The 26678-nt window shown below is 46.4% G+C and overlaps 2 protein-coding genes across 2 annotated transcripts in view; one reads left to right on the top strand and one right to left on the bottom strand.

Annotated features, from left to right (window-relative positions):
• ATG3 (autophagy related 3) overlaps nucleotides 1–18864 on the bottom strand; it is a 52013-nt gene extending 33149 nt beyond the window's left edge. Inside the window, exons 1-4 of the mRNA XM_040423825.1 lie at nucleotides 18733–18864; nucleotides 18555–18652; nucleotides 15951–15992; nucleotides 10669–10718 (exon numbers count right to left, since the gene is read on the bottom strand). Coding sequence (XP_040279759.1) covers nucleotides 10669–10718; nucleotides 15951–15992; nucleotides 18555–18626 — 164 coding nt within the window. The 5' untranslated portion in view covers nucleotides 18627–18652; nucleotides 18733–18864. The remainder of the gene's footprint in view (nucleotides 1–10668; nucleotides 10719–15950; nucleotides 15993–18554; nucleotides 18653–18732) is intronic.
• A 132-nt stretch (nucleotides 18865–18996) lies between these two features.
• The window catches only part of SLC35A5 (solute carrier family 35 member A5), a 41909-nt gene continuing 34227 nt past the window's right edge, over nucleotides 18997–26678 (top strand). Inside the window, exons 1-2 of the mRNA XM_040423824.1 lie at nucleotides 18997–19148; nucleotides 26354–26507. Coding sequence (XP_040279758.1) covers nucleotides 26378–26507 — 130 coding nt within the window. The 5' untranslated portion in view covers nucleotides 18997–19148; nucleotides 26354–26377. The remainder of the gene's footprint in view (nucleotides 19149–26353; nucleotides 26508–26678) is intronic.

Below are 26678 nucleotides of genomic sequence, written 5' to 3'. Positions count from 1 at the left end.
ACATTATTGTTTGTCAGCACATTAACAGCGCAAGATCGCTGACAAGGCATGGTTCGCGTTCATTTTTAAGGAAGCGGTGTGCCGGAATTTTCAGGTCAAATTGTAATTGAAAACATCAGATCCTAACGCACTGGATTTTCAACCATAATCATTTAAATGGGTTCTCTAGCACTTTTTAATGACATATCCTTAACCACCTCAGCCCCCAGTGCTTAAACACCCTGAAAGACCAGGCCACTTTTTACACTTCTGACCTACACTACTTTCACCGTTTATTGCTTGGTCATGCAACTTACCACCCAAATGAATTTTACCTCCTTTTCTTCTCACTAATAGAGCTTTCATTTGGTGGTATTTCATTGCTGCTGACATTTTTACTTTTTTTGTTATTAATCGAAATTTAACGATTTTTTTGCAAAAAAAATGACATTTTTCACTTTCAGTTGTAAAATTTTGCAAAAAAAAACGAGATCCATATATAAATTTTGCTCTAAATTTATTGTTCTACATGTCTTTGATAAAAAAAAAAATGTTTGGGTAAAAAAAAAAAAGGTTTGGGTAAAAGTTATAGCGTTTACAAACTATGGTACAAAAATGTGAATTTCCGCTTTTTGAAGCAGCTCTGACTTTCTGAGCACCTGTCATGTTTCCTGAGGTTCTACAATGGCCAGACAGTACAAACACCCCACAAATGACCCCATTTCGGAAAGTACACACCCTAAGGTATTCACTGATGGGCATAGTGAGTTCATAGAACTTTTTATTTTTTGTCACAAGTTAGCGGAAAATGATGATTTTTTTTTTGATTTTTTTTTTTTCTTACAAAGTCTCATATTCCACTAACTTGTGACAAAAAATAAAAACTTCTATGAACTCACTATGCCCATCACGAAATACCTTGGGGTCTCTTCTTTCCAAAATGGGGTCACTTGTGGGGTAGTTATACTGCCCTGGCATTCTAGGGGCCCAAATGTGTGGTAAGGAGTTTGAAATCAAATTCTGTAAAAAATGACCTGTGAAATCCGAAAGGTGCTCTTTGGAATATGGGCCCCTTTGCCCACCTAGGCTGCAAAAAAGTGTCACACATCTGGTATCTCTGTATTCAGGAGAAGTTGAGGAATGTGTTTTGGGGTGTCTTTTTACATATACCCATGCTGGGTGAGATAAATATCTTGGTCAAATGCCAACTTTGTATAAAAAAAAAATGGGAAAAGTTGTCTTTTGCCAAGATATTTCTCTCACCCAGCATGGGTATATGTAAAATGACACCCCAAAACACATTCCCCAACTTCTCCTGAGTACGGAGATACCAGATGTGTGACACTTTTTTGCAGCCTAGGTGGGCAAAGGGGCCCATATTCCAAAGAGCACCTTTCGGATTTCACAGGTCATTTTTTACAGAATTTGATTTCAAACTCCTTACCACACATTTGGGCCCCTAGAATGCCAGGGCAGTATAACTACCCCACAAGTGACCCCATTTTGGAAAGAAGACACCCCAAGGTATTCCGTGAGGGGCATGGCAAGTTCCTATAATTTTTTATTTTTGGTCACAAGTTAGTGGAAAATGAGACTTTGTATGAAAAAAAAAAAAAAATCCTCATTTTCCACTAAGTCTCATATTCCACTAACTTGTGACAAAAAATAAAAACTTCCATGAACTCACTATGCCCATCAGCGAATACCTTGGGGTCTCTTCTTTCCAAAATGGGGTCACTTGTGGGGTAGTTATACTGCCCTGGCATTCTAGGGGCCCAAATGTGTGGTAAGGAGTTTGAAATCAAATTCTGTAAAAAATGACCTGTGAAATCCGAAAGGTGCTCTTTGGAATATGGGCCCCTTTGCCCACCTAGGCTGCAAAAAAGTGTCACACATCTGGTATCTCTGTATTCAGGAGAAGTTGAGGAATGTGTTTTGGGGTGTCTTTTTACATATACCCATGCTGGGTGAGATAAATATCTTGGTCAAATGCCAACTTTGTATAAAAAAAAAAATGGGAAAAGTTGTCTTTTGCCAAGATATTTCTCTCACCCAGCATGGGTATATGTAAAATGACACCCCAAAACACATTCTCCTGAGTACGGAGATACCAGATGTGTGACACTTTTTTGCAGCCTAGGTGGGCAAAGGGGCCCATATTCCAAAGAGCACCTTTCGGATTTCACAGGTCATTTTTTACAGAATTTGATTTCAAACTCCTTACCACACATTTGGGCCCCTAGAATGCCAGGGCAGTATAACTACCCCACAAGTGACCCCATTTTGGAAAGAAGAGACCCCAAGGTATTCGCTGATGGGCATAGTGAGTTCATGGAAGTTTTTATTTTTTGTCACAAGTTAGTGGAATATGAGACTTTGTATGAAAAAAAAATAAAAAAAAAAATAAAAATCTGCATTTTCCACTAACTTGTGACAAAAAATAAAAAATTCTAGGAACTCGCCATGCCCCTCACGGAATACCTTGGGGTGTCTTCTTTCCAAAATGGGGTCACTTGTGGGGTAGTTATACTGCCCTGGCATTTTCCAGGGGCCCTAATGTGTGGTAAGTAGGTAAATGACCTGTGAAATCCTAAAGGTGCTCTTTGGAATATGGGCCCCTTTGCCCACCTAGGCTGCAAAAAAGTGTCACACATGTGGTATCGCCGTATTCAGGAGAAGTTGGGGAATGTGTTTTGGGGTGTCATTTTACATATACCCTTGCTGGGTGAGAGAAATATCTTGGCAAAAGACAACTTTTCCCATTTTTTTTATACAAAGTTGGCATTTGACCAAGATATTTCTCTCACCCAGCATGGGTATATGTAAAATGACACCCCAAAACACATTCCCCAACTTCTCCTGAGTACGGCGATACCAGATGTGTGACACTTTTTTGCAGCCTAGATGCGCAAAGGTGCCCAAATTCCTTTTAGGAGGGCATTTTTAGACATTTGGATACCAGACTTCTTCTCACGCTTTGGGGCCCCTAGAATGCCAGGGCAGTATAAATACCCCACATGTGACCCCATTTTGGAAAGAAGACACCCCAAGGTATTCAATGAGGGGCATGGCGAGTTCATAGAAATTTTTTTTTTTTGGCACAAGTTAGCGGAAATTGATATTTTTAATTTTTTTCTCACAAAGTCTCCCGTTCCGCTAACTTGGGACAAAAATTTCAATCTTTCATGGACTCAATATGCCCCTCACGGAATACCTGGGGGTGTCTTCTTTCCGAAATGGGGTCACATGTGGGGTATTTATACTGGCCTGGCATTCTAGGGGCCCTAAAGCGTGAGAAGAAGTCTGGAATATAAATGTCTAAAAAATTTTACGCATTTGGATTCCGTGAGGGGTATGGTGACTTCATGTGAGATTTTATTTTTTGACACAAGTTAGTGGAATATGAGACTTTGTAAGAAAAAAAAATAATAATTCCGCTAACTTGGGCCAAAAAAATGTCTGAATGGAGCCTTACAGAGGGTGATCAATGACAGGGGGGGTGATCAATGACAGGGGGGGTGATCAATGACAGGGGGGGTGATCAATGACAGGGGGGGTGATCAATGACAGGGGGGTGATCAGGGAGTCTATATGGGGTGATAACCAGTCATTGATCACGCCCGTGTAAGGCTTCATTCAGACGTCCGTATGCGTTTTGCGGATCCGATCCATCTATCAGTGCATCCGTAAAAATAATGCGGACATCTGAATGGAGCTTTACAGGGGGTTGATCAATGACAGGGGGGTAATCAATGACAGGGGGGGTAATCAATGACAGGGGGGGTAATCAATGACAGGGGGGGTAATCAATGACAGGGGGGGTAATCAATGACAGGGGGGGTAATCAATGACAGGGGGGGTAATCAATGACAGGGGGGGTAATCAATGACAGGGGGGGTAATCAATGACAGGGGGGGTAATCAATGACAGGGGGGGTAATCAATGACAGGGGGGGTAATCAATGACAGGGGGGGGTAATCAATGACAGGGGGGGGTAATCAATGACAGGGGGGGGTAATCAATGACAGGGGGGGGTAATCAATGACAGGGGGGGTAATCAATGACAGGGGGGGTAATCAGGGAGTCTATATGGGGTGATAACCAGTCATTGATCACGCCCGTGTAAGGCTTCATTCAGACGTCCGTATGCGTTTTGCGGATCCGATCCATCTATCAGTGCATCCGTAAAAATCATGCGGACATCTGAATGGAGCTTTACAGGGGGGTAATCAATGACAGGGGGGGTGATCAGGGAGTCTATATGGGGTGATAACCACAGTCATTGATCACGCCCCTGTAAGGCTTCATTCAGACGTCCGGATGCGTTTTGCGGATCCGATCCATCTATCAGTGCATCCGTAAAAATAATGCGGACATCTGAATGGAGCTTTACAGGGGGTTGATCAATGACAGGGGGGGTAATCAATGACAGGGGGGGGTAATCAATGACAGGGGGGGTAATCAGGGAGTCTATATGGGGGGATAACCAGTCATTGATCACGCCCGTGTAAGGCTTCATTCAGACGTCCGTATGCGTTTTGCGGATCCGATCCATCTATCAGTGCATCCGTAAAAATCATGCGGACATCTGAATGGAGCTTTACAGGGGGGTAATCAATGACAGGGGGGTGATCAGGGAGTCTATATGGGGTGATAACCACAGTCATTGATCACGCCCCTGTAAGGCTTCATTCAGACGTCCGGATGCGTTTTGCGGATCCGATCCATCTATCAGTGCATCCGTAAAAATAATGCGGACATCTGAATGGAGCTTTACAGGGGGTTGATCAATGACAGGGGTGTAATCAATGACAGGGGGGGTAATCAATGACAGGGGGGGTAATCAATGACAGGGGGGGTAATCAATGACAGGGGGGGTAATCAATGACAGGGGGGGTAATCAATGACAGGGGGGGTAATCAATGACAGGGGGGGTAATCAATGACAGGGGGGGTAATCAATGACAGGGGGGGTAATCAATGACAGGGGGGGTAATCAATGACAGGGGGGGGTAATCAATGACGGGGGGGGTAATCAATGACAGGGGGGGGTAATCAATGACAGGGGGGGGTAATCAATGACAGGGGGGGGTAATCAATGACAGGGGGGGTAATCAGGGAGTCTATATGGGGTGATAACCAGTCATTGATCACGCCCGTGTAAGGCTTCATTCAGACGTCCGTATGCGTTTTGCGGATCCGATCCATCTATCAGTGCATCCGTAAAAATCATGCGGACATCTGAATGGAGCTTTACAGGGGGTTGATCAATGACAGGGGGGGTAATCAATGACAGGGGGGGGGTAATCAGGGAGTCTATATGGGGTGATAACCAGTCATTGATCACGCCCGTGTAAGGCTTCATTCAGACGTCCGTATGCGTTTTGCGGATCCGATCCATCTATCAGTGCATCCGTAAAAATCATGCGGACATCTGAATGGAGCTTTACAGGGGGGTAATCAATGACAGGGGGGGTGATCAGGGAGTCTATATGGGGTGATAACCACAGTCATTGATCACGCCCCTGTAAGGCTTCATTCAGACGTCCGGATGCGTTTTGCGGATCCGATCCATCTATCAGTGCATCCGTAAAAATAATGCGGACATCTGAATGGAGCTTTACAGGGGGTTGATCAATGACAGGGGGGGTAATCAATGACAGGGGGGGGTAATCAATGACAGGGGGGGGTAATCAATGACAGGGGGGGGTAATCAATGACAGGGGGGGGTAATCAATGACAGGGGGGGGTAATCAGGGAGTCTATATGGGGTGATAACCAGTCATTGATCACGCCCGTGTAAGGCTTCATTCAGACGTCCGTATGCGTTTTGCGGATCCGATCCATCTATCAGTGCATCCGTAAAAATCATGCGGACATCTGAATGGAGCTTTACAGGGGGGTAATCAATGACAGGGGGGTGATCAGGGAGTCTATATGGGGTGATAACCACAGTCATTGATCACGCCCCTGTAAGGCTTCATTCAGACGTCCGGATGCGTTTTGCGGATCCGATCCATCTATCAGTGCATCCGTAAAAATAATGCGGACATCTGAATGGAGCTTTACAGGGGGTTGATCAATGACAGGGGTGTAATCAATGACAGGGGTGTGATCAATGACAGGGGGGTGATCAATGACAGGGGGGTGATCAATGACAGGGGGGTGATCAATGACAGGGGGGTGATCAATGACAGGGGGGTGATCAATGACAGGGGGGTGATCAGGGAGTCTATATGGGGTGATCACCACAGTCATTGATCACGCCCCTGTAAGGCTTCATTCAGACGTCCGTATGCGTTTTGCGGATCCGATCCATCTATCAGTGCATCCGTAAAAATCATGCGGACATCTGAATGGAGCTTTACAGGGGGGTGATCAGGGAGTCTATATGGGGTGATCACCACAGTCATTGATCATGCCCCTGTAAGGCTTCATTCAGACGTCCGGATGCGTTTTGCGGATCCGATCCATCTATCAGTGGATCCGTAAAAATCATGCGGACGTCTGAATGGAGCTTTACAGGGGGGTAATCAATGACAGGGGGGTAATCAGGGAGTCTATATGGGGTGATCACCACAGTCATTGATCATGCCCCTGTAAGGCTTCATTCAGACGTCCGGATGCGTTTTGCGGATCCGATCCATCTATCAGTGGATCCGTAAAAATCATGCGGACGTCTGAATGGAGCTTTACAGGGGGTTGATCAATGACAGGGGGGTAATCAATGACAGGGGGGTGATCAGGGAGTCTATATGGGGTGATCAGGGGCTAATAAGTGACGGGGGGGGGTGTAGTTTAGTGGTGCTTGGTGCTACTTTACTGAGCTACCTGTGTCCTCTGGTGGTCGATCCAAACAAAGGGGACCACCAGAGGACCAGGTAGCAGGTATATTAGACGCTGTTATCAAAACAGCGTCTAATATACCTGTTAGGGGTTAAAAAAAACACATCTCCAGCCTGCCAGCGAACGATCGCCGCTGGCAGGCTGGAGATCAACTCTCTTACCTTCCGTTCCTGTGAACGCGCGCGCCTGTGTGCGCGCGTTCACAGGAAGTCTCGCGTCTCGCGAGATGACGCATATATGCATGACTGTGCGCAGCGCTGCCACCTCTGGAACGCGATCCTGCGTTAGGCGGTCCGGAGGTGGTTAAAGGGGTTGTTGTAGTGGTGCAATACTGATGACCTGTCCTCAGGATAGGTCATCAATAACAAAATAGCGGGTGTCCAACTCCCAGCACCCTCGCCAATGAGATGTTTGAAGGGGTAGCGGCGCTTGTGCTAGAGCAGCGGCGTCTCCTCTGAAGCGGTGGGGCAGTGTAATTACAACTGCTCAAGTGAACGGGATGGAGCAGTTGTAATTACACTGCCTGCTGTTCCAAAGGACACGACATGCAGGGAAACTGAAGCGGAAGCAGCGAGAGCCGTGACCCCTTCAAGTAGGATCTGATATTGAGGATAGGTCATCAATATCAAAATGATTCCTGGTAACATCAGCAGTTCTGCAGTAGCTCTGGCGCCAGAACCACACATCCCTCTCCACCGAGTAGTGGACGGAGCTGGCTACAGCAGCATTCAAGTGAACGCGGGGGCCGAGCTGCAGGACGCTGGCATGGCCTCGACTGCCAAAACCTGGGTACTGGGAGTCAAACCCAAATGATCCGATACTGATCACCTAGACACAGGATCATTCATCTCTAAAGACTGGAAAAGCCCCTTTAAGTGCACCTCTCAAAAGAGAAAAAAAAAAAAAGAACTTTTGCATTTTTTATTGTTAGAACTCAGAAAGCAATCGATCACTTAAAAGATGGGGTCACAGTGCTGGCCTTCGCTCGGTGCTCCTTTCCCTCCAGTTAGCATTTTTGGGTCCATACGGACAGTCAGACAAATTGATGAAATGTAACATCACATCACGGTGCAGACGTATCCATAGGACTCCACTAACCTGACGTTTGCCATCAGTGTCAATATCGGATGTCGGGGTGGTAAGTGGTGGACCTGTTTTTTTACTGTATAAACAGTGTAATAGACTATGCTATTCAATACATCCAGTAAAAAAAAAAAAAAATACATAAAGCATGGTATACAACAGGGGTGTAGCGAAAGGCTCATGGGCACTGGTGCAAGAGTTCAGCTCGGGCCCCTCTTCCCTCAGTGCTTTGTGGCCAGGGAAGCACAGCCTTCAAATTTAATTGAAACCTGCCCCCTGCCAAATTCTTGACCTGCAGCCAGAGGTGTAAATTAACCAGCATGCACTTTCTATAATACCGGTGTCTTCTTATGTGGCACAAGGGTCTTTGGGCCCCTCAGGCTCCTGGGCCCAGGAGCAACTGCTACCTCAGCACCCCCGATAGCTACACCCCTGTATATATGAGCAATGTTCACCTTCTGTCTATGCAGTGGCACATCCTGGAGCCTGCCATCTGAGGTACAAATCTGGAAATCCTCCCGATGTGTACCTCTAAGGGTACTTTCACACTTGCGGCAGAGGATGCCGGAATTGCCTGCCGGATCCGTCAAAACGTATGCAAACTGATGGCAGTTGTCAAACGGATCAGGATCCTGATCTATATGACAAATGCATTGAAATGCCGGATCCGTCTCTCCGGTGTCATCCGGAAAAGCGGATCCTTTTTTCCCCAAATTTTTTTTGCAGTCTGAGCATGTGAAGACCGCAATGTCGGATCTGTTTTGTCGGAACACTCGGGGCCAGATCCGGCGTTAATGCATTTCAATGGAAAATAATGCCAGATCCGGCATGCTGTGGTATTTTCTCCGGCAAAATACCATAGGAGTGACTTAACTGAAGACATCCTGATGCATACTGAACGGTGTGCTCTCCATTCAGAATGCATTAGGATAAAACTGATCAGTTCTTTTCCGGTATTGAGCCCCTAGGACAGAATGCTATACCGGAAGAGAAAAACGCTAGTGTGAAAGTACCCTAACATAACAGGGCTCCAGATGGCGACCAAAATGGTCGCCAATGCGACTTGGAATTGCAAAATGGCGACAAGACTTTGTAGTCTTGTCGCCATTTGCGCCTAAACCCTCCGCTGCTCTGCCGCTAAGAAAAAAAGGCTTTCATCCAGCAGAGACACGCTGCAGCCGTCTGCTGGATGAAGATCCGCCCTCACACTACTCGGCATAGAGGGTGGGCGTGGCTTGGGTTCCCGCATCTTGTGCTTCCGCTTCCAGCAGTCTGCTTCTGAATTCACACATCTGTGAGATCCCGGCCCGGAGTCCTGCTGAGTGCAGGAGCGCACGGCGTCATTGGTTGCTATATCAATTGCTATTTAATATTTTTCCAAATCAGCACTAAATGACATATGTACAGTTGCTGTCTGATTTCTAGTGTGCTCCTGGTTTAAGCTGTCCATGCACTAATGATTGACAGCCTTGACACCTTTTTTTTTTCTGGCACCTATAACAGGAGTTAGATTGCTGTGTTAGATTATTTTCAGTCATTTTCAGTCATTTCAGATGGCCTAGTAAAAAAGTAAATTAAAAGCTCATGGTACTGTTCACAGACCTGCCTCATTAGGCATGTACCAGCTGACTTAATCAACATGAACTGCTTAAAGCGGTTATTGTGTCCTCTCAGACTTCGGTCTCTTGCACACGACCGTATGCATTTTGCTGTCTGCAAAAAATGGTTCTGCATAAAATGCGGATGACGTCCGTGTGCATTCTGTATTTTGCGGAATGTAACAGCTGGCCCCTAATAGAACAATCCTCTCCTTGTCCGTAATGCGGACAATAATAGGACATGTTCTATTTTTTTGCGGAACAGAAGTAAGGACATACAGAAACAGAATGCACACGGAGTAACTTCCGTTTATTTTGCGGACCCGTTGAACTGAATGGTTCCGTATACAACCCGCAAAAAAAAAAAAAAAACGGAATGGACATGGAAAGAATATACACGTTCGTGTGCATGAGGCCTTAGATGGCTTATATGCTCCTAAGCATCCCAGCTATATTATATATATTTTAAATTTGGCGACTAAAAATTTCATTTGGCTCCTAAATTTTTCAGTTTAGGAGCCAATGGCTCCTTCATATTTTTTTTAGTCTGGAGCACTGCATAAGCCTTATCCTCTGCGGCAGACAGGGGATACACTGCTCAGCCAAGCACTGTTGGTCCTTTATTTAAGCAGATGATGGACGTGGATTAAAAAGGAGAGGAACACTTTAAGGAACCTTTGGGTAAGTGCAGCTAAGGCTGAGTTCACATCAGCGTTCAGCCGCTCCGTTCTCCTGTTCAGTTATAGGAGCAGGGGAATGGAAAGGACGGATTCGGCTCATAACTGACACCAAACGGAGCCTACGGACCCCATAGACTATAATGGGGTCCGTTAGGTTTACGCTCAGAGGAAGATTTTGAAGCGGAGACCAAAGTAGTGCATGCAGGACTTTTGTCTCCGCTTCAAAAATCATCTTCTGAGCGTAAACCTAACGGACCCCATTATAGTCTATGGGGTCCGTAGGCTCCGTTTGGCGTCAGTTATGTGCCGAATCCGTCCTTTCCGTTCTCCTGCTCCTATAACGGTACAGGAGAACGGATCGGCTGAACGCTGATGTGAACGAAGCCTAGGAGGTCGATCTGCTGATAGATTCTATTTAAAGGCATCCTTTGGAAATTGAATGACCAAAGGCTTTGCCATAATTAAAAAAAAATAACGACTTGCCATTGCCAAGTAGGACAGTGATGAACCAGGTGATCGCCGGCAGCCAGAAACTGGGGGAAAAAAAATAAAATGGAGACATGTTATTCTGCTAGACAATACATTTTCATTCCAACTCTGAGGATTGACAAATGTGCCTGACATTGGGGTGTCCTGCGGACAACAAGGCCTGAAAAACACTAGGCTGTGGAAATGTCCGTCATACAGGCCCATCCCATCATTCTGCAAGATTAGGCTACTTTCACACTTATGGCAGGATGTATCCGACAGGCTGTTCACCCTGTCGAATCCGTCCTTCCGCTATTTTGCCGTGCCGCAGCTCCGTCCCCATTGACTATAATGGGGAGGGGGGCGGAGCTCCGGCGGAGCGCCGCGAGAGCCGACGGACTAAAAAGTCGGACATGCAGGACTTTTAGTCCGGCGGCCTTTCGCCGTGCTGCGCCGGAGCTCCGCCCCCGTCCCTATTATAGTCAATGGGGACGGAGCGGCGGTGCGGCGAAATAGCGGAAGGACGGATCCGACATGGTGAACAGCCTGTCGGATCAGTCCCTGCCGCAAGTGTGAAAGTACCCTAGAGGAATCACAAAGTGGTCCTGAAAAGGCAAGATAAGATGCCTTTATTGTCACTGTACAATACAATGAAATGTTGTCTGGAGCAATCCTAGATGCCATGGACAGAGGAACAAGAACTGACATTTAAACTAAAGCATTACACTAGGAAAAAAAAAAAACATTGCACTAGAAAGCATTACTATTCACAGTATATATATATATCTCAAGAGCAAAGTAGGAAGTGCTTATGAGTATATATACACACTGATCAGACACCACTGCAGACAAGAGATCATCATGGGTTCATGAATGCAGCAGTCACTTTCAGTCTGTGGTAGTTTCTATCCTAGGAAGGGGCAATAATCTCCGAGCATTTAGGAGACTGATTGTTTTGGGGTAAAAGCTGTTCTTCAGCCTAGTGGTGCGGGCGTGTAGGGCTCTAAGACGCCTACCAGAGGGTAGGGGAATGAAAAGGCTGTGGCCGGGGTGAGTTGGATCCCCGCAGATAATTTTTGCCCTGTTGCTGCAGTGAGCTGTGAAGATGTCCTCCAGTGATGGTAGCTGAGTACCAGTGATTCTGCCAGCCATTCTGATGATGCGCTTGAGGGTCTTCTTGTCCTCAGAAGAGCAGCCGTAGTACCACACTGTAATGCAGTATGTGATAACAGATTCTATGGTGCACCTGTAAAAATTGACTAGCAGCTGTTTTGGGAGTTGTGCTTTCTTCAGACTCCTCAGAAAATGAAGCCTCTGAAGGCCTTTTTTGGTCATTTCTGTTGTGTTTTTTATCCATGACAGGTCCTGACTAATATGAACTCCCAAGAATCTGAAACTTTGAACTATCTCCACGTTTCCACCATTAATGCTAATGGGATGGTGTTCATTTCGTTTCTTCTTCCTAAAATCCAGAATCCGCTCCTTTGTTTTCTTGGTATTGAGTATGAGGTTGTTGTTCTTACTCCATCTCTCTAGGTTCTCAACCTCTTTCCTATAGGCTGTTTCATCATTGTTGGAGATTAGGCCTATCACGGTCGTGTCATCTGCAAATTTTATAATGGTATTGGGAATAGGTTTACAGTCATTTGTGAAGAGGGAGTAAAGGAGAAGGCTCAAAACACAGCCTTGCGGTACCCCAGTGTTTAGTGTTAAGGATGAAGAGAAGTGCTTGCCCAGGCGTACGATTTGTGGTCTTTTTGTAAGAAAATCCAGTATCCAGTTGCACAGGTGTGAGCTGAGACCCAAGTTGTTCAGTTTCGTTGCCAACTTGTTGGGAGGGATGGTGTTAAAGGCCGAGCTGTAATCAATGAACAGCATCCGCACATAGCTGTCTCTCTGCTCCAGTGTGACAGCGCAGTGTGAAGGGTAAGTGAGACAGCATCCTCAGTTGACCTATGTGCTCTGTGAGCAAACTGGTATTGGTCCATGCAGGTGCAGATCTTGCTCTTCATGTGCCTGAGGACAAGTTGTTCAAAGCACTTCATAGCAATAGGAGTGAGAGCCACCGGGCGATAATCACTTAAGGTCTTCACCCCTGCCTGTTTTGGAATTGGGACAATTGTGGAGGACTTCAGGCAAGTGGGGACAATGGCCTGCTCTAGTGAGCTGTTAAACATACTGGTAAACACTGTTTTCAGCTGTTTAGCACAGTTTTTTAGGACTTTTCCAGGAACTTCATCAGGGCCAGCTGCTTTGCGGGGATTAATGTGGTTTAAGGCCCATTCTACCTCATGTGCTCTCAGCATCAGGGAACATGATGGAGCCTCTTGCTGGGCTAATTTGATGATAGGCAGCTCATGGTCTTTGTCAAATCGTGCAAAAAAATGATTTAGGTCATCAGGAGAGAAAGAATTTCCGGTGTTGATAGAACAGGTGTTGCTCTTATAATTCGTAATGGACTTGATACACTGCCACATGCGTCGGGAATCAGAGCTTGTAAAATGATGTTGTATTTTTGTTTTGTAGCAGTTCTTTGCCTCCCTAATGCCCCTCTTCAGATTGGACCTGGCTGTTTTGTACTCTTCTGGGTCTCCCTTTCGGAAAGCAATGTCACGTGCCTTCAAAAGGTTTTGGACATTTCTGTTTATCCATGGTTTCCTATTTGGGAAGGTCCGAATGATTTTGGTATCAGTGACATTGTCCATGCAAAATTGAATATAGGATAGGACAGAGGAGGCATATATGTTTAAGTCTGTGTGATTTTCCTTTGTAGCTCCCTGTTTGAACAAATCCCAATCTGTGTCCTCAAAACAATCCTGTAGTCTCATTGTGGCTCCTTCAGGCCAAACTCTGATTGTATGCAAAGTAGGCTTAATCCTGGTGATAAGAGGTTTGTATGCTGGAGCTAAAAACAAAGAAATATGATCCGACCTGCCAAGATGGGGGGCAGGTGATGCTGTATAAGCATTTGCTATGTTGCAATAAACACGGTCCAATATACACTGCTCAAAAAAATAAAGGGAACACAAAAATAACACATCCTAGATCTGAATTAATTTAATATTCTTCTGAAATACTTTGTTCTTTACATAGTTGAATGTGCTGACAACAAAATCACAGAAAATTTTTAAAATGGAAATCAAATTTTTCATCCCATGGAGGTCTGGATTTGGAGTCACACTCAAAATTCAAGTGGAAAAACACACTACAGGCTGATCCAACTTTGATGTAATGTCCTTAAAACAAGTCAAAATGAGGCTCAGTAGTGTGTGTGGCCTCCCTGTGCCTGTATGACCTCCCTACAACGCCTGTGCATGCTCCTGATGAGGTGGCGGACGGTCTCCTGAGGGATCTCCTCCCAGACCTGGACTAAAGCATCTGCCAACTCCTGGACAGTCTGTGGTGCAACGTGACGTTGGGTGATAGAGTGAGAGTGGGACATGATGTCCCAGATGTGCTCAATTGGATTCAGGTCTGGGGAACGGACGGGCCAGTCCATAGCATCAATGCCTTCGTCTTGCAGGAACTGCTGACACACTCCAGCCACATGAGGTCTAGCATTGTCTTGCATTAGGAGGAACCCAGGGCCAACCAGACCAGCATATGGTCTCACAAGGGGTCTGAGGATCTCATCTCGGTACCTAATGGCAGTCAGGCTACCTCTGGCGAGCACATGGAGGGCTGTGTGGCCCTCCAAAGAAATGCCACCCCACACCATTACTGACCCAATGCCAAACCGGTCATGCTGGAGGATGTTGCAGGCAGCAGAACGTTCTCCACGGCGTCTCAAGACTCTGTCACGTCTGTCACATGTGCTCAGTGTGAACCTGCTTTCATCTGTGAAGAGCACAGGGCACCAATGGCGAATTTGCCAATCTTTGTGTTCTCTGGCAAATGCCAAACCTCCTGCACGGTGTTGGGCTGTAAATACAACCCCCACCTGTGGACGTCGGGCCCTCATATCACCCTCATGGAGTCTGTTTCTGACCGTTTGAGCAGACACATGCACATTTGTGGCCTGCTGGAGGTCATTTTGCAGGGCTCTGGCAGTGCTCCTCCTGTTCCTCCTTGCACAAAGGCGGAGGTAGCGGTCCTGCTGCTGGGTTGTTGCCCTCCTACGGCCTCCTCCACGTCTCCTGGTAGCGCCTCCATGCTCTGGACACTACGCTGACAGACACAGCAAACCTTCTTGCCACAGCTCGCATTGATGTGCCATCCTAGATAAGCTGCACTACCTGAGCCACTTGTGTGGGTTGTAGACTCCGTCTCATGCTACCACTAGAGTGAAAGCACCGCCAGCACAAAAGTGACCAAAACATCAGCCAGGAAGCATAGGAACTGAGAAGTGGTCTGTGGTCACCACCTGCAGAACCACTCCTTTATCGGGGGTGTCTTGCTAATTGCCTATAATTTCCACCTGTTGTCTATCCCATTTGCACAACAGCATGTGAAATTGATTGTCACTCAGTGTTGCTTCCTAAGTGGACAGTTTGATTTCACATAAGTGTGATTGACTTGGAGTTACATTGTGTTGTTTAAGTGTTCCCTTTATTTTTTTGAGCAGTGTATTTCTCCCCCTAGTTGGGAATTTAACAAACTAGTAAAATTTGGGGAGCACAGTTTTGAGATTGGCTTGGTTAAAATCACCCGCTAAGATGAACACTCCATCTGGATGGATATTTTGCAGACTGTTCCTAATATCATGCAATTTGGACAGTGCCAGCTTTGCTTGTGGAGGAATATAGACTACGGTGAGATACACGACTGTGAATTCCCTCGGTAAGTAGAACGGTCTGCATTTAAGTGTCATAAGTTCTAAATCAGCAGAGCAATATTGTTCAGCAATGACTGTGGAGGTGCACCAAGCCTTATGGACATAAATACACACTCCACCTCCCTTATTCTTATCGGACTCAGCGGTTCGATCCATTCGGTAGACAGGTATGGTTGGTTACAACGTCCCCTGTAATAGGAGCTGACGGGGTTTAAAGGGCATGTCCAGCCTAGGAGCAGGCAACCCCAATGGTGCTGAACTGCGCCCCATTAAAAAAAATTGGATAACCATAAAATTGCATAATTTTTTTTTACTGTAGGTCTAAACGCCTGACATACAGCAAAAACGAGATGTGAACAGCCCCAAACTGATGTACATGGAGGTCCTCCGGCTACACTGCCCAGTCCATGGAGTCCAGTAGGACCCCTGAAGCAGCTGGTATCATGGCGGATGTAATATATTTCTATGTACATTTCACACAAGCACAAAAATCATTAACCCCTCGGCCAGTGAAGTCACTTACCTCTTCGGGAGTAATGACCCCAGTCTCCTTAAATTTTGACTCCTATATAAAAGGAAACAAAAAAGAGGCCACATGAATCAGCGGTGCCGATAGCAGGTATTGCACCAATATACAGAGAGACCTAAAATCAGCAGGTATCTGGGTCACGCTGTGGTCATTTCAAACTGCTCGACCTCAATGACAGCACAAACAACGTAAAAAAAACTGCAAGCATAAGTATACCCGAGGTTTTCATGTGGTACCGCAGTGCGGTTTTACTAGGTGCTTCTACATAGACAGGTCACGAGAGGTTTTTACAGCAGAACATCTGTCAGGCCAAGTTCACACCTCTGGTAACCTCATCCGGTAGATCCGTAGTTCACCGGATCTGGCCTAGACGGATACTGCCGTTCACCGCCAGACCCCATAGACTATAATGGGATCCAGACTGTTTCCGGCACGGCTGCTGGGCTTTGACTGAACACAAACCGTTGCATGCAACGTTTCTGTCTGTCTGAAACGCGTCATTCGTGCCAGAAAGTGGCCGGATTCCATTATAGTCAACGTGCTCCAGCGGTAAACGTCTAGGACAGATCCGGTGAACTCCGGTTATTTTCTGCCGGGTACATTTACCACAGATATGAACCTTCTGTACAATGCAAGAAGAAAGAGTCCTGTTAGCAGTCCTCCGCAGTCAGCTGTAGACGTAAAACTGAAGTTCATGAGATGGCCGCCGTGGCCGTGGCTTCGCAGCGACGTGAGTCAGTGTGACACTGAAACAATACTCACAAGAAATCCAGACCTGATGGACCATACAACTTTAAGGGTACTTTCACACTAGCGTTGTTTGAATCCGGCGGGCAATTACGTCGTCGGAACTGCCCGCCGGATCCGGAAAAACGGATTACATTTGAATTCTGATCACAATGAAAAATTGCATTGGAAAAAACGGATCTGCCATTTATGGACTAACTTTTTTTTTGCACATTTTTCGGGTTTAACATGCAAAAGCCGGATCCGGTTTGACGGAACACACGGCGCCATATCCGTCATTAATGCAAGTCAATGGGAAAAATGCTGGATCTGGCTTTCAAAGTGTTCCGGATTTTTGGCTGGAGGTAAAAATACAACATGCTACGGTTTTCTGAAAAGCCTGATCAGTAAAAAAAGACTGAACTGAAGACATCCTGATGCATCCTGAACGGATTGCTCTCCATTCAGAATGCATTGGGATAAAACCAATCAGTTATTTTCCGGATTTGAGCCCCTAGGACGGAACTCAGCGCCGGAAAAGAAAAACGCTAGTGTGAAAGTGCCCTAAGGGTACTTTCACACTTGCGTTGTTTGATTTCGGCAGGCAGTTCCGTTGCCTGACCTGCCTGATCAGTCAGAAAACTACATTGCAATACCGGATCTGTTTTTCCGGTGTCATCCGGCAAAACAGATCCAGTATTTATTTTTTTAACATCTTTAAAGGTCTGCGCATGTGCAGAACCAGAAGGACGGATCCGGCATTCAAGCAAGTCTTCAGTTTTTTTTGCCAGAGATAAAACCGTAGCATGCTGCGGTTTTATCTTTTGCCTGATCAGTCAAAAAGACTGAACTGAAGACATCCTGAACGGATTGCTCTCCATTCAGAATGCATTAGGATAAAACTGATCAGTTCTTTTCCGGTATTGAGCCCTAGGACGGAACTCAATGCCAGAAAAGAAAACCGCTAGTGTGAAAGTAGTCTTACTCCCTAATGTCAGTTCTGTGCTAATTTTCTGTGACTTTGCTGCATTTTTACATCGCGCAGCATCAAGCTAACATGTGGTATTTTATTACGTCGCTGTGTAGCCCCAGCGACCAAAAATACTGGATTTTCTGTCACTGTCACATGGCATTGTGACACCTCCGACGATCACTAGATGAAACGTCACATGACATTTTTACCGGTCTGCGCATGCGCATACCGGAAGGACGGATCCGGCACTAATACATTCCCATGGGGAAAAATGCCGGATACGGCATTCAGGCAAGTCTTCAGTTTTTTTCGCTGGAGATAAAACCGTAGCATGCTGCGGTTTTCTCTTTTGCCTGATCAGTCAAAGCGACTGAACTGAAGACATCCTGATCGGATTACTCTCCATTCAGAATGCATGGGGATATGCCTGATCAGTTCTTTTCCTGTATAGAGCCCCTAGGACGGAACGCTATACCGGAAAAGAATAACGCTAGTGTGAAAGTACCCTAAGGAGTGCAAACGGCAAAAGTATAATCCTCGGAAGTTGGGGGGAGTGCGGACCACGATGATGCTGAGGCAGGGATCAGCAACCTTAGGGACTGTGAAACTACAACTCCCAGCATGCACTCTTCTTGTAGCTCCCATAGGATTAAAAGAAGGATTCTGGGAGTTGTAGTTTCAGAACAGCTGGCGTGGCAGAGGTTGTTGGTTCAGGTTACAGATGAGTAATCAGATCAAAAACAGGGACTGGCACCAGGTTACGCTATGCAAGCCTATGGGGATGCCATCTTCCTCTCATACCCACGAGGTGCCAGGGCAAAAGGGCACAACAGTTGTCACAAAGTGCAACCAGCTGCCAAGACAGTCCTGGGCACAGCCTGCTCTATCTTTGGGCATACCTTCAGCACAGGGGTCAGGTACTCGGCCACCTCCAGCGCCTTGCCCTTTACCGTGTTGATAACGCTCTGCATGGCTCCTCTTTCCCCGCACAGGGGCGCTGCAGGAGAGAAGAAGACAAGCCGCGTCAGTAGCGATCACTGGAGCAGGGGCGCTCATCGCTATGGCAACAGCCCTCACCTGCTAGCAGGGGCTCTCAAGGGAACTTCTCCGCCCTGTTCCTCTACCCCGCTGCAGGTCACATGGGGGGGCGCCACGCCAGGAAGTAGCCTCTGCGCATGCTCCTTGGGGTGTGGGAGGAGCGTTTAAAGGCACTAGCGACAATTAGATTGCCTATTGATTTGGTGCGATAGTCCTATACACAGGAGTCAGCCTTGTGCCTCGTCAGCCTGGAGAGTGCTTGGTAAATTAGCCCCCATGACGCAAAGCTGGCTTTGTCGTAGACTGCTCCTTTAAATATGCAAATTCTATGGCCAACCCTTTATTGGGTAGAGGCTTGGAACGCATGACGTCAGAACCCGGAAGCCTACTACCGGGTAGGTGTGTGAGGCTGGTGGAGTGGTGATGTGGGTCAATGCGCCGGTGACGTGTCTCAGGTAAGCTGGAGACTGCATGTTTACCCTGGTCAGTTATTGTCATGGGCATTGGCAGGGCAGTCTATTACAAGTCTGGAAAGTGTGCCCATGTGCAGGGCATCCACTGTGGGGCAGGTGTAATGCTGGAGGAACATATGTTTCTGTAGGCTTGGTAACCAGTGCATCTTTAAATAAAGCTCTTGACAGACCAATTCCTTATGGATCCCAAGGGTGACACCATGTCTGCGGTATTATAACCCGGCCATATCTACAGCGTAGGCACAGGCAGTACGTAATCAGACATTTGGGCACGCACCCCTTGGCAAGCCATGCAGTCGGTGTCATGATACTTGGGCGACACGTAGCCCATGGTTCTAGAGAAAGGGCACGTGCCCAAAATGTTGCCCTAAGAACAGTCGAGCAAGTGTGCATGCTGATGGAAGGTTGCTGACCCCCTGATCTACAGTGTGTGCTGCCTGAGCTTTTCTTGGGTCTGGACAGCGGGGGGCCCACACCGCACAAGTGGGCACACAGGGTGGTGCTGCCACCCCGGGAAAGAATATGACAAATCTGCAGCTTTATTTAAAGTAACAGTCTAGTCCAGGGATGGGCAAACTCTGCCCTCCAGCTGTTGTAAAACTACAACTCACAGTATGCCCAGTCTGCCTACAGATGGGATTTGTAGTTTTAAAACAGCTGGAGGGCCGAGTTTGCCCATCCCTGGTCTAGTCAGTAACCCGCGAAATGATATGCAGGTCAGAAGTGCAGAGGATGTCACCTGCTATTTATTCTCCTCAGATCGTGCTTTTTAGCTCCGCCCTATTAGTATACCGCCATGTCGCACATGTTCGTTCACTTCAATGGGACACGGCATGGTGGTGTATGAGCAGCGCCTGTGGCACTCTGTCAGATGCCCATCCATCTGATATTGCTGGCCATTAATGATCTAGTCCTGACCCCCCCCCCCCCCCCCCCAAAAAAAAACAACTTTTAACTCTCCCCTGACACGGCAAATTTCTATTTTTTTTACGTTTTCGTTTTTTACTCCTGCCTTCCTGGAACCATAACGTTTTAGTTTTCCGTATGTCCGTAAATGTAAGGAGGGTTCTATTTTGCGGGACAAGTTGTAACGGCAGCACTTAATATTGAATACAATTTAGTGGAAAGCTGCGGTGATATTGGAGAAAAAAAACACACCGTTTTATGGGTTTTGTTTTTACAGCGTTCCGTATGCGGTAAAACTGACTTGTTACCTTGGTTCTCCAGGTCAGTATGATTACAGTGATACCACATTTGTGTAGTTTTAATGTATGTTTTAGTGCTTAAAAATATTATAAAAACGTAATAAAAAATAATTTTTTTCTTTTCATCGCTATCACCCCAATAACTTTTTTTATATTTACACCTACAGAGCTGTGTTTAAAATTATTATTATTTTTTTTGTAGGGTGATCTATAGTTTGCAGTGATACTATTTTGGGTTGTGTATGACTTTTTGATCACTTTTTATAAAAAAATTTTTGGAGGGGGAGTTGATGCAATGAAAAAACTGCAAATCGGCATTCACTGTACAGGATAAATACATTTCATATTTTAGTTTTGGGACATGGCAATGCCAGTGATCTTTATTTTTGTTATGGGGAAAGGGGGGGGGGGTGATTTGAATTTGTATATTTACAGACATTTGGGCACGCACCCCTTGGCAAGCCATGCAGTCGGTAGCCTGCCACCTACAGGCCTCCATAGGAACCACAGCTTCAATACTCTGGATTTCTTCACAGCGAACAAGGGTATTAGAAACAACCAATGGCTTCACCCAATCACCGCACAGAGGGAGCCATGCCGGCCCTGGGAGCACATCGCTCTTGTGCTCAGATGCTGTGGTCTCTTTTAACCACAGCATCTGAGGAGTCAAGTGTTGATCGCAGACTTTAGCTCCTGGTGTCTGCTGTGTGAAACAGCTATGGCGCCCACTTGATACCAGGGCAGGCTCCATCTTTAAGGACCCAACATGGCGGACGTCGGGAAGGGGTTATAGAGGGTCATCCACTATATTGTCCTCATGGAGAGCAGCATAAAGAAGTGACAGACACTCCGACTTCACTCATCTCCTTATATGTAGCTGGACTTTATTGCAGATGGCTGGCAATGCTTTCTTAAAGGGGGTCTGCAGTTCTTTTTTAAACTGATGATCTATCCTCTGGATAGTTCATCAGCATCTGATCGGCGGGGATCCGACACCCGGGACCCCCGCCGATCAGCTGTTTGAGAAGGCAGCGGCGCTGGCAGTAGCGCCGCGGCCTTCTCGCTGTTTACCGCAGGCCCAGTGATGTCACTAGTATCACTGGCCTGGGCGCAGCTAAGCTCCATTCAAGTGAACAGAGCTTAGCCGCGCCCAGGCCAGTTGATACTAGTTGTGACGTCACTGGGCCTGCGGTAAACAGCGAGAAGGCCACGGCGCTGCTGGAGCGCCGCTGCCTTCTCAAACAGCTGATTGGCGGGGGTCCCGGGTGTCGGACCCCCGCCGATCAGAAGCTGATGATCTATCCGGAGGATAAATCATCTGTTTAAAAAAACTGCAGAACCCCTTTAAATGTCTAGTAGGAATAATAGAGGGATAGCACAACATAGTTATATGAAAAGTTCTCCAGAATTATTACATGGGGGATACAAGTAGTTATTAAAATAGACATGACAGGATAGGCCTTTTTTTTGTTGTTAAAATACACCCCATTGGGTAGAAGACACAGAGTCATAGTGGCATCCTAAATACAGATCGATAAGATAGGTTCATACCACCTCTAGTGGTAGCCGTCTGTGTTCAAGTGGTTGGTCGTGAACTCTCTGTAGTTCACTTTAGGCCTCATGCACGTGGCCGTTCCGTGCATTGGGGACCGCAGTTGCGGTCCCCAATGCACGGGCAACATCCGTGCAGCGGCCCAGACCCATTCATCTTGAATGGGTCCGTGGTCAGTCCGCACCGCAAAAAAATATGACTTGTCCTATTTATTTGCGGTGCGGAACTACAGAAAGAAACACCACGGAAGCACTCCGTAGTGCTTCCGCTGTTCCGTTCCGTATCTCTGGAATTGCGGACCCATTCAAGTGAATGGGTCAGCATCCAAGATGCGTGGTGCACATGGCCGGCCGCCGTGGATTGCCGACCCGCAGTTTGCGGGCCGCCCCAACGGCCGTGTGCATAATAATAATAATAATAATAAATAAATAATTAATCTTTATTTATATAGAGCCAACATATTCCGCAGCGCCTTACAATTCAGGGGTTCATGTACAAACAGTCATAAATAACATAGTAACAGACAAGTCGATTATTACAAGAGGAATGAGGGCCCTGCTCGCAAGAGCTTACTATCTATGAGGGGATAAGGGTGACACAAAAGGTAGACGTGCTTGTTATGTACAATAGTCCAGCCATCTTGGGAGAATAGGGGAGAGCCTTAGGGCTCATGCACACAACCGTTGTTGTTTTGTGGTCTGTTTTTCACGGATCCGTTCAGTATCTGAGGTTTTTTTCCCCTCTGATTTAAGTCCCCTTCCGTTCCGTTATTGCACAAAACATATCCGTATGGTTTCCGTATTTGATCAGTTTTTTGCGGATCGTATACAGAAACAGTAACTTATTAATCACCAAACACATGAGCAATATGGGGTCGGCATAGCACTTCTACAGTATGGATCCGCAAAATACGGATGACATACGGATGTGTTCCGTGTGCATTCCGTATTTTTGGCGGACCCATTGACCTGAATGGGGCCTCGGACCGTGATTTGCGGACAATAATAGGACATGCGCTACTTTTTTGTGGAACGGCCATGCGGATTAACGGAAACGGAATGCACACGGAGTAACTTCTGTATTTTCTACAGCCCCATTGAAGTGAATGGTCCCGCATTCGGTCCGCAAAAAACCCCGCAACGGAAGCAGAAAGAAAATAAGTTTGTGTGCATGAGCCTTACAAAGAAGACCTCGCCCTACTCATACATACCCAGGGGCACCCTTCTCTCTCAGCTTGCTCTAGAGCAGGGGTGCACAACCTGTGGCCCAGGGGCCACATGCGGCCCTTGATTTAATTCTGTGCGGCCCCCAACCATCTGGTAACAGACATGTATGTCTATGTTTTGTGACTGCTCGAATGTATTTTTCATGAATTCTTCCATTAGATGGGAGTCCTGGAACTGGAACTAGATATTAATGTTATATACTGTATGTTTAATATGCCATGAATACAGTATTTCAGTTGTTAATACCTCTTTAAATTTTATTTTTGGCCCTTGACGTTGGTTCAGTCTGACAATGTGGCCCCCAACCAGAAAACGTTGTGCACACCTGCTCTAGAGGGTGCCATACGGTAACCCAGTATGTTCCCCTGTGTGTTTCATCAGAAGACTTCAGGCTATAAGTACGGTAACTTATTACTCTTGTAATAACCAGTCCATTAGTATCTAGGCAAACTCTGTCTAAGCATGTTGGAACTCATAATACACATGATAAATCTCCTGCTTTCCTTCTATGTTATCCTTGCAGCCACCACTAGGGGGAGCGCAGTGCATAGGACTTTATGTAGTTAGGTGTAATAATCGGTTTGCACTGAGCTCCCCCTAGTGGTGGATATATGAAAGTGCAGTACTGTTACTTTGGGAAGAGTAAGGCTGCGTTCACACGGGCGAGATTTCCGCGCGGGTGCAATGCGGTAGGTGAACGCATTGCACCCGCACTGAATCTGGACCCATTCATTTCAATGGGGCTGTTCAGATGAGCGATGATTTTCACGCATCACTTATGCGTTGCGTGAAAATCGCAGCATGCTCTATATTCTGCGTTTTTCACGCAACGCAGGCCCCATAGAAGTGAATGGGGTTGCGTGAAAATCGCATGCATCCGCAAGCAAGTGCGGATGCGGTGCGATTTTCACGCACGGTTGCTAGGTGACTGTCTATACACTGTATTATTTTCCCTTATAACATGGTTATAAGGGAAAATAATAGCATTCTGATGACAGAATGCATAGTAGGTGATCAGTTGAGGGTTAAAAAAAATAAAAAAATTAACTCACCTTCTCCGTTTGTTCGCGTAGTTCTCCCGGTCTTCAGTTCTTTAAAAAGATGAACTATGGGCTAAAGGACCTTTGATGACGTCAGATCACATGCTCCAATCACATGGTCCATCACCGTGGTGATGGACCCTGTGATTGGAGCATGTGATCTGACGTCACCAAAGGTCCTTTAGCCCATAGTTCATCTTTTTAAAGAACTGAAGACCGGGAGAACTACGCGAACAAACGGAGAAGGTGAGTTCATTTTTTTATTTTTTTTAACCCTCAACTGATCACCTACTATGCATTCTGTCATCAGAATGCTATTATTTTCCCTTATAACCATGTTATAAGGGAAAATAATTACATCTACACAACACCGAACCCAAACCTGAACTTCTGTGAAGAAGTTCGGGTCTGGGTACCACAGTCTGTTTTTTATCACGCGCGTGCAAAACACATTGCACCCGCGCGATAAAAACTGAACATCGGAACGCAATCGCAGTCAAAACTGACTGCAATTGCATTCCTACTCGCGCGGGTTTGCCGCAACACACCGGGACGCATCCGGAACTAATCCGGACACGCTCGTGTGAACCCAGCCTAAGGAGTTCAGCGCTGGGCCCCATAGCAGCTGTGTGGTCTGCGTCCATTGAAGGTGTGCCATTAATTTGTAACTTCATTCTGCAGAACAGTTCACTTTTGTAACTATTAACTGTAACCTCTATGGGGTTAAACAGTTGGATCGGAGTTAAATACAGCTGACATCCCCATTGGCCCGGACTTGGAGCAATCACTGTCACATAGGGGGCTGGGAGATCTTTCTGGAGATATCTATGTGTGGTGGCATCAGTAATGCATCATACCTTAAAAAGCACATTAAACATCTAACTAATCTCCAAGTGCCCTCTTCATCAGCAGGCAGGTGGCAATCTCGGTGGCGACCCCTCCCATCTAAGCTTGACTTCTGGTCCAATGCAGAATGCAAATCGCAGCGCCCCAGAGCGGAGACAAGAGTTTTGTTGTTGTTTCGTCTCCTAAGAAAATAAAATTAAACAGTGATTAAAAAGCCCAAAATTGTATCAATACAGACTACAGATTGTCCTTCAAAAAATGAGCCCTCGCACAGCTCTTTATATGTAAATATAAAAGTTTTGCGGTTCAGAATATCGCAATTTAAATTTAAATTTTTTTTATATATGTTTTTTTCCCCGACAAACTATGTAAAAATGGTACCGCTGTGATTTGTTCTGACCCGTAGAATAAAGTGAACAGGTCAACTTTCCCTCCATAGAGAGGGAGTAAAAAACAGAACACACAAAAACAAAAATTGGCCCGCTACTTAAAGGGGTTATACAATCCTAAAAAAAAGCCCCCTCATATGTCGGAACCCCCACGCTGAATATACTTACCCGGGTCCCCGCTCCCTGCGGCCGCTCCTGGTCCCCGCACCGCCGCGGGTGACACTAGGTAGGCTCGTCTCCGCCTGCCATTGGCTGAACTGATCCCCTAACCACCCCCTCCCACCGCCTGTTTTCAGCGGTGTACAGGGAGAAGCGGGGACCAGGAGCAGCGCAGGGAGCGGGGACCCGGGGAAGTATATTCAGCATGGGGGGCCCGGCATATGGAGGGGCTTTTTTTAGGATTGGATAACCCCTTTTAAGGGGATGAAATCTCTAACCAGTAAAGTGAATACTATTGACTAGCTTGTTACAGTGGCTCCTGTCCTAGGGTGGGACCAGTCAGTTCTTGAGTTGTGTTAGAAGAAGGAAAATCAGGCAAGTGTAAGGATCTCAGCAGAATTGACAGGAGCCAAATTGGCTAGATGACTGGCCAGAACATCTCTAAAATGGGAGGTCTTGTGGGGTGTTCCCCGTATTCAGTGGTTAGCATCTACCAGTCCAAAGAAGAAAATCTGGTGAACTGGTGGTTATGGGTTCCCCAAACCCATTGATGCACATGGTTAGTGAAGGCTAGCCCATCTGATCTGACCCCATAGAAGAGGTGCTGCAGAATAAACAGCTGAGAATGGTTCTGCTGACTGTGATAGAAAAATGTCAGGACCCACAATGTATCACAGCTCACTCTACACGGGGCTGTATGACTAGTCAGAGGGTCCGTGCTAACCCTTATCCACTGCTCATTGTCTTGTGTAATATTTGTATTTCAATAGGAAATGCTGGACTGACTGACTACAATGAGGTACAAGACCTGTATGAATCCATCATGGTTCTCCAGATCCAACTTGCACACCTTTCTGCTTGGGTTTACTTTCGTTGGCCTTGGATCAAGCCGTGTCCTTTTGGTGAAGTTCTCCGCTAATGAGGGTGAGTTGACTTTTGACTTGGTGCATTGCAGTGTAAACCTATGTTTCACCTTAAGGCTCCATTCACACGTCCGTGGTGTGTTGCGGACACACCCGCCCGGCACCCCTGTAGAAATGCCTATTCTTGTCCGCAAGCTGCGGACAAGAATAGGACATGTTCTATCTTTTGCGA

This window comes from Bufo bufo, chromosome 3, assembly GCF_905171765.1.
Source record: "Bufo bufo chromosome 3, aBufBuf1.1, whole genome shotgun sequence".
Classification (NCBI taxonomy): Eukaryota; Metazoa; Chordata; class Amphibia; order Anura; family Bufonidae; genus Bufo; species Bufo bufo.
Note: the sequence above shows the minus strand (reverse complement) of the source record. Positions and strands in the feature narration are given on the sequence as shown.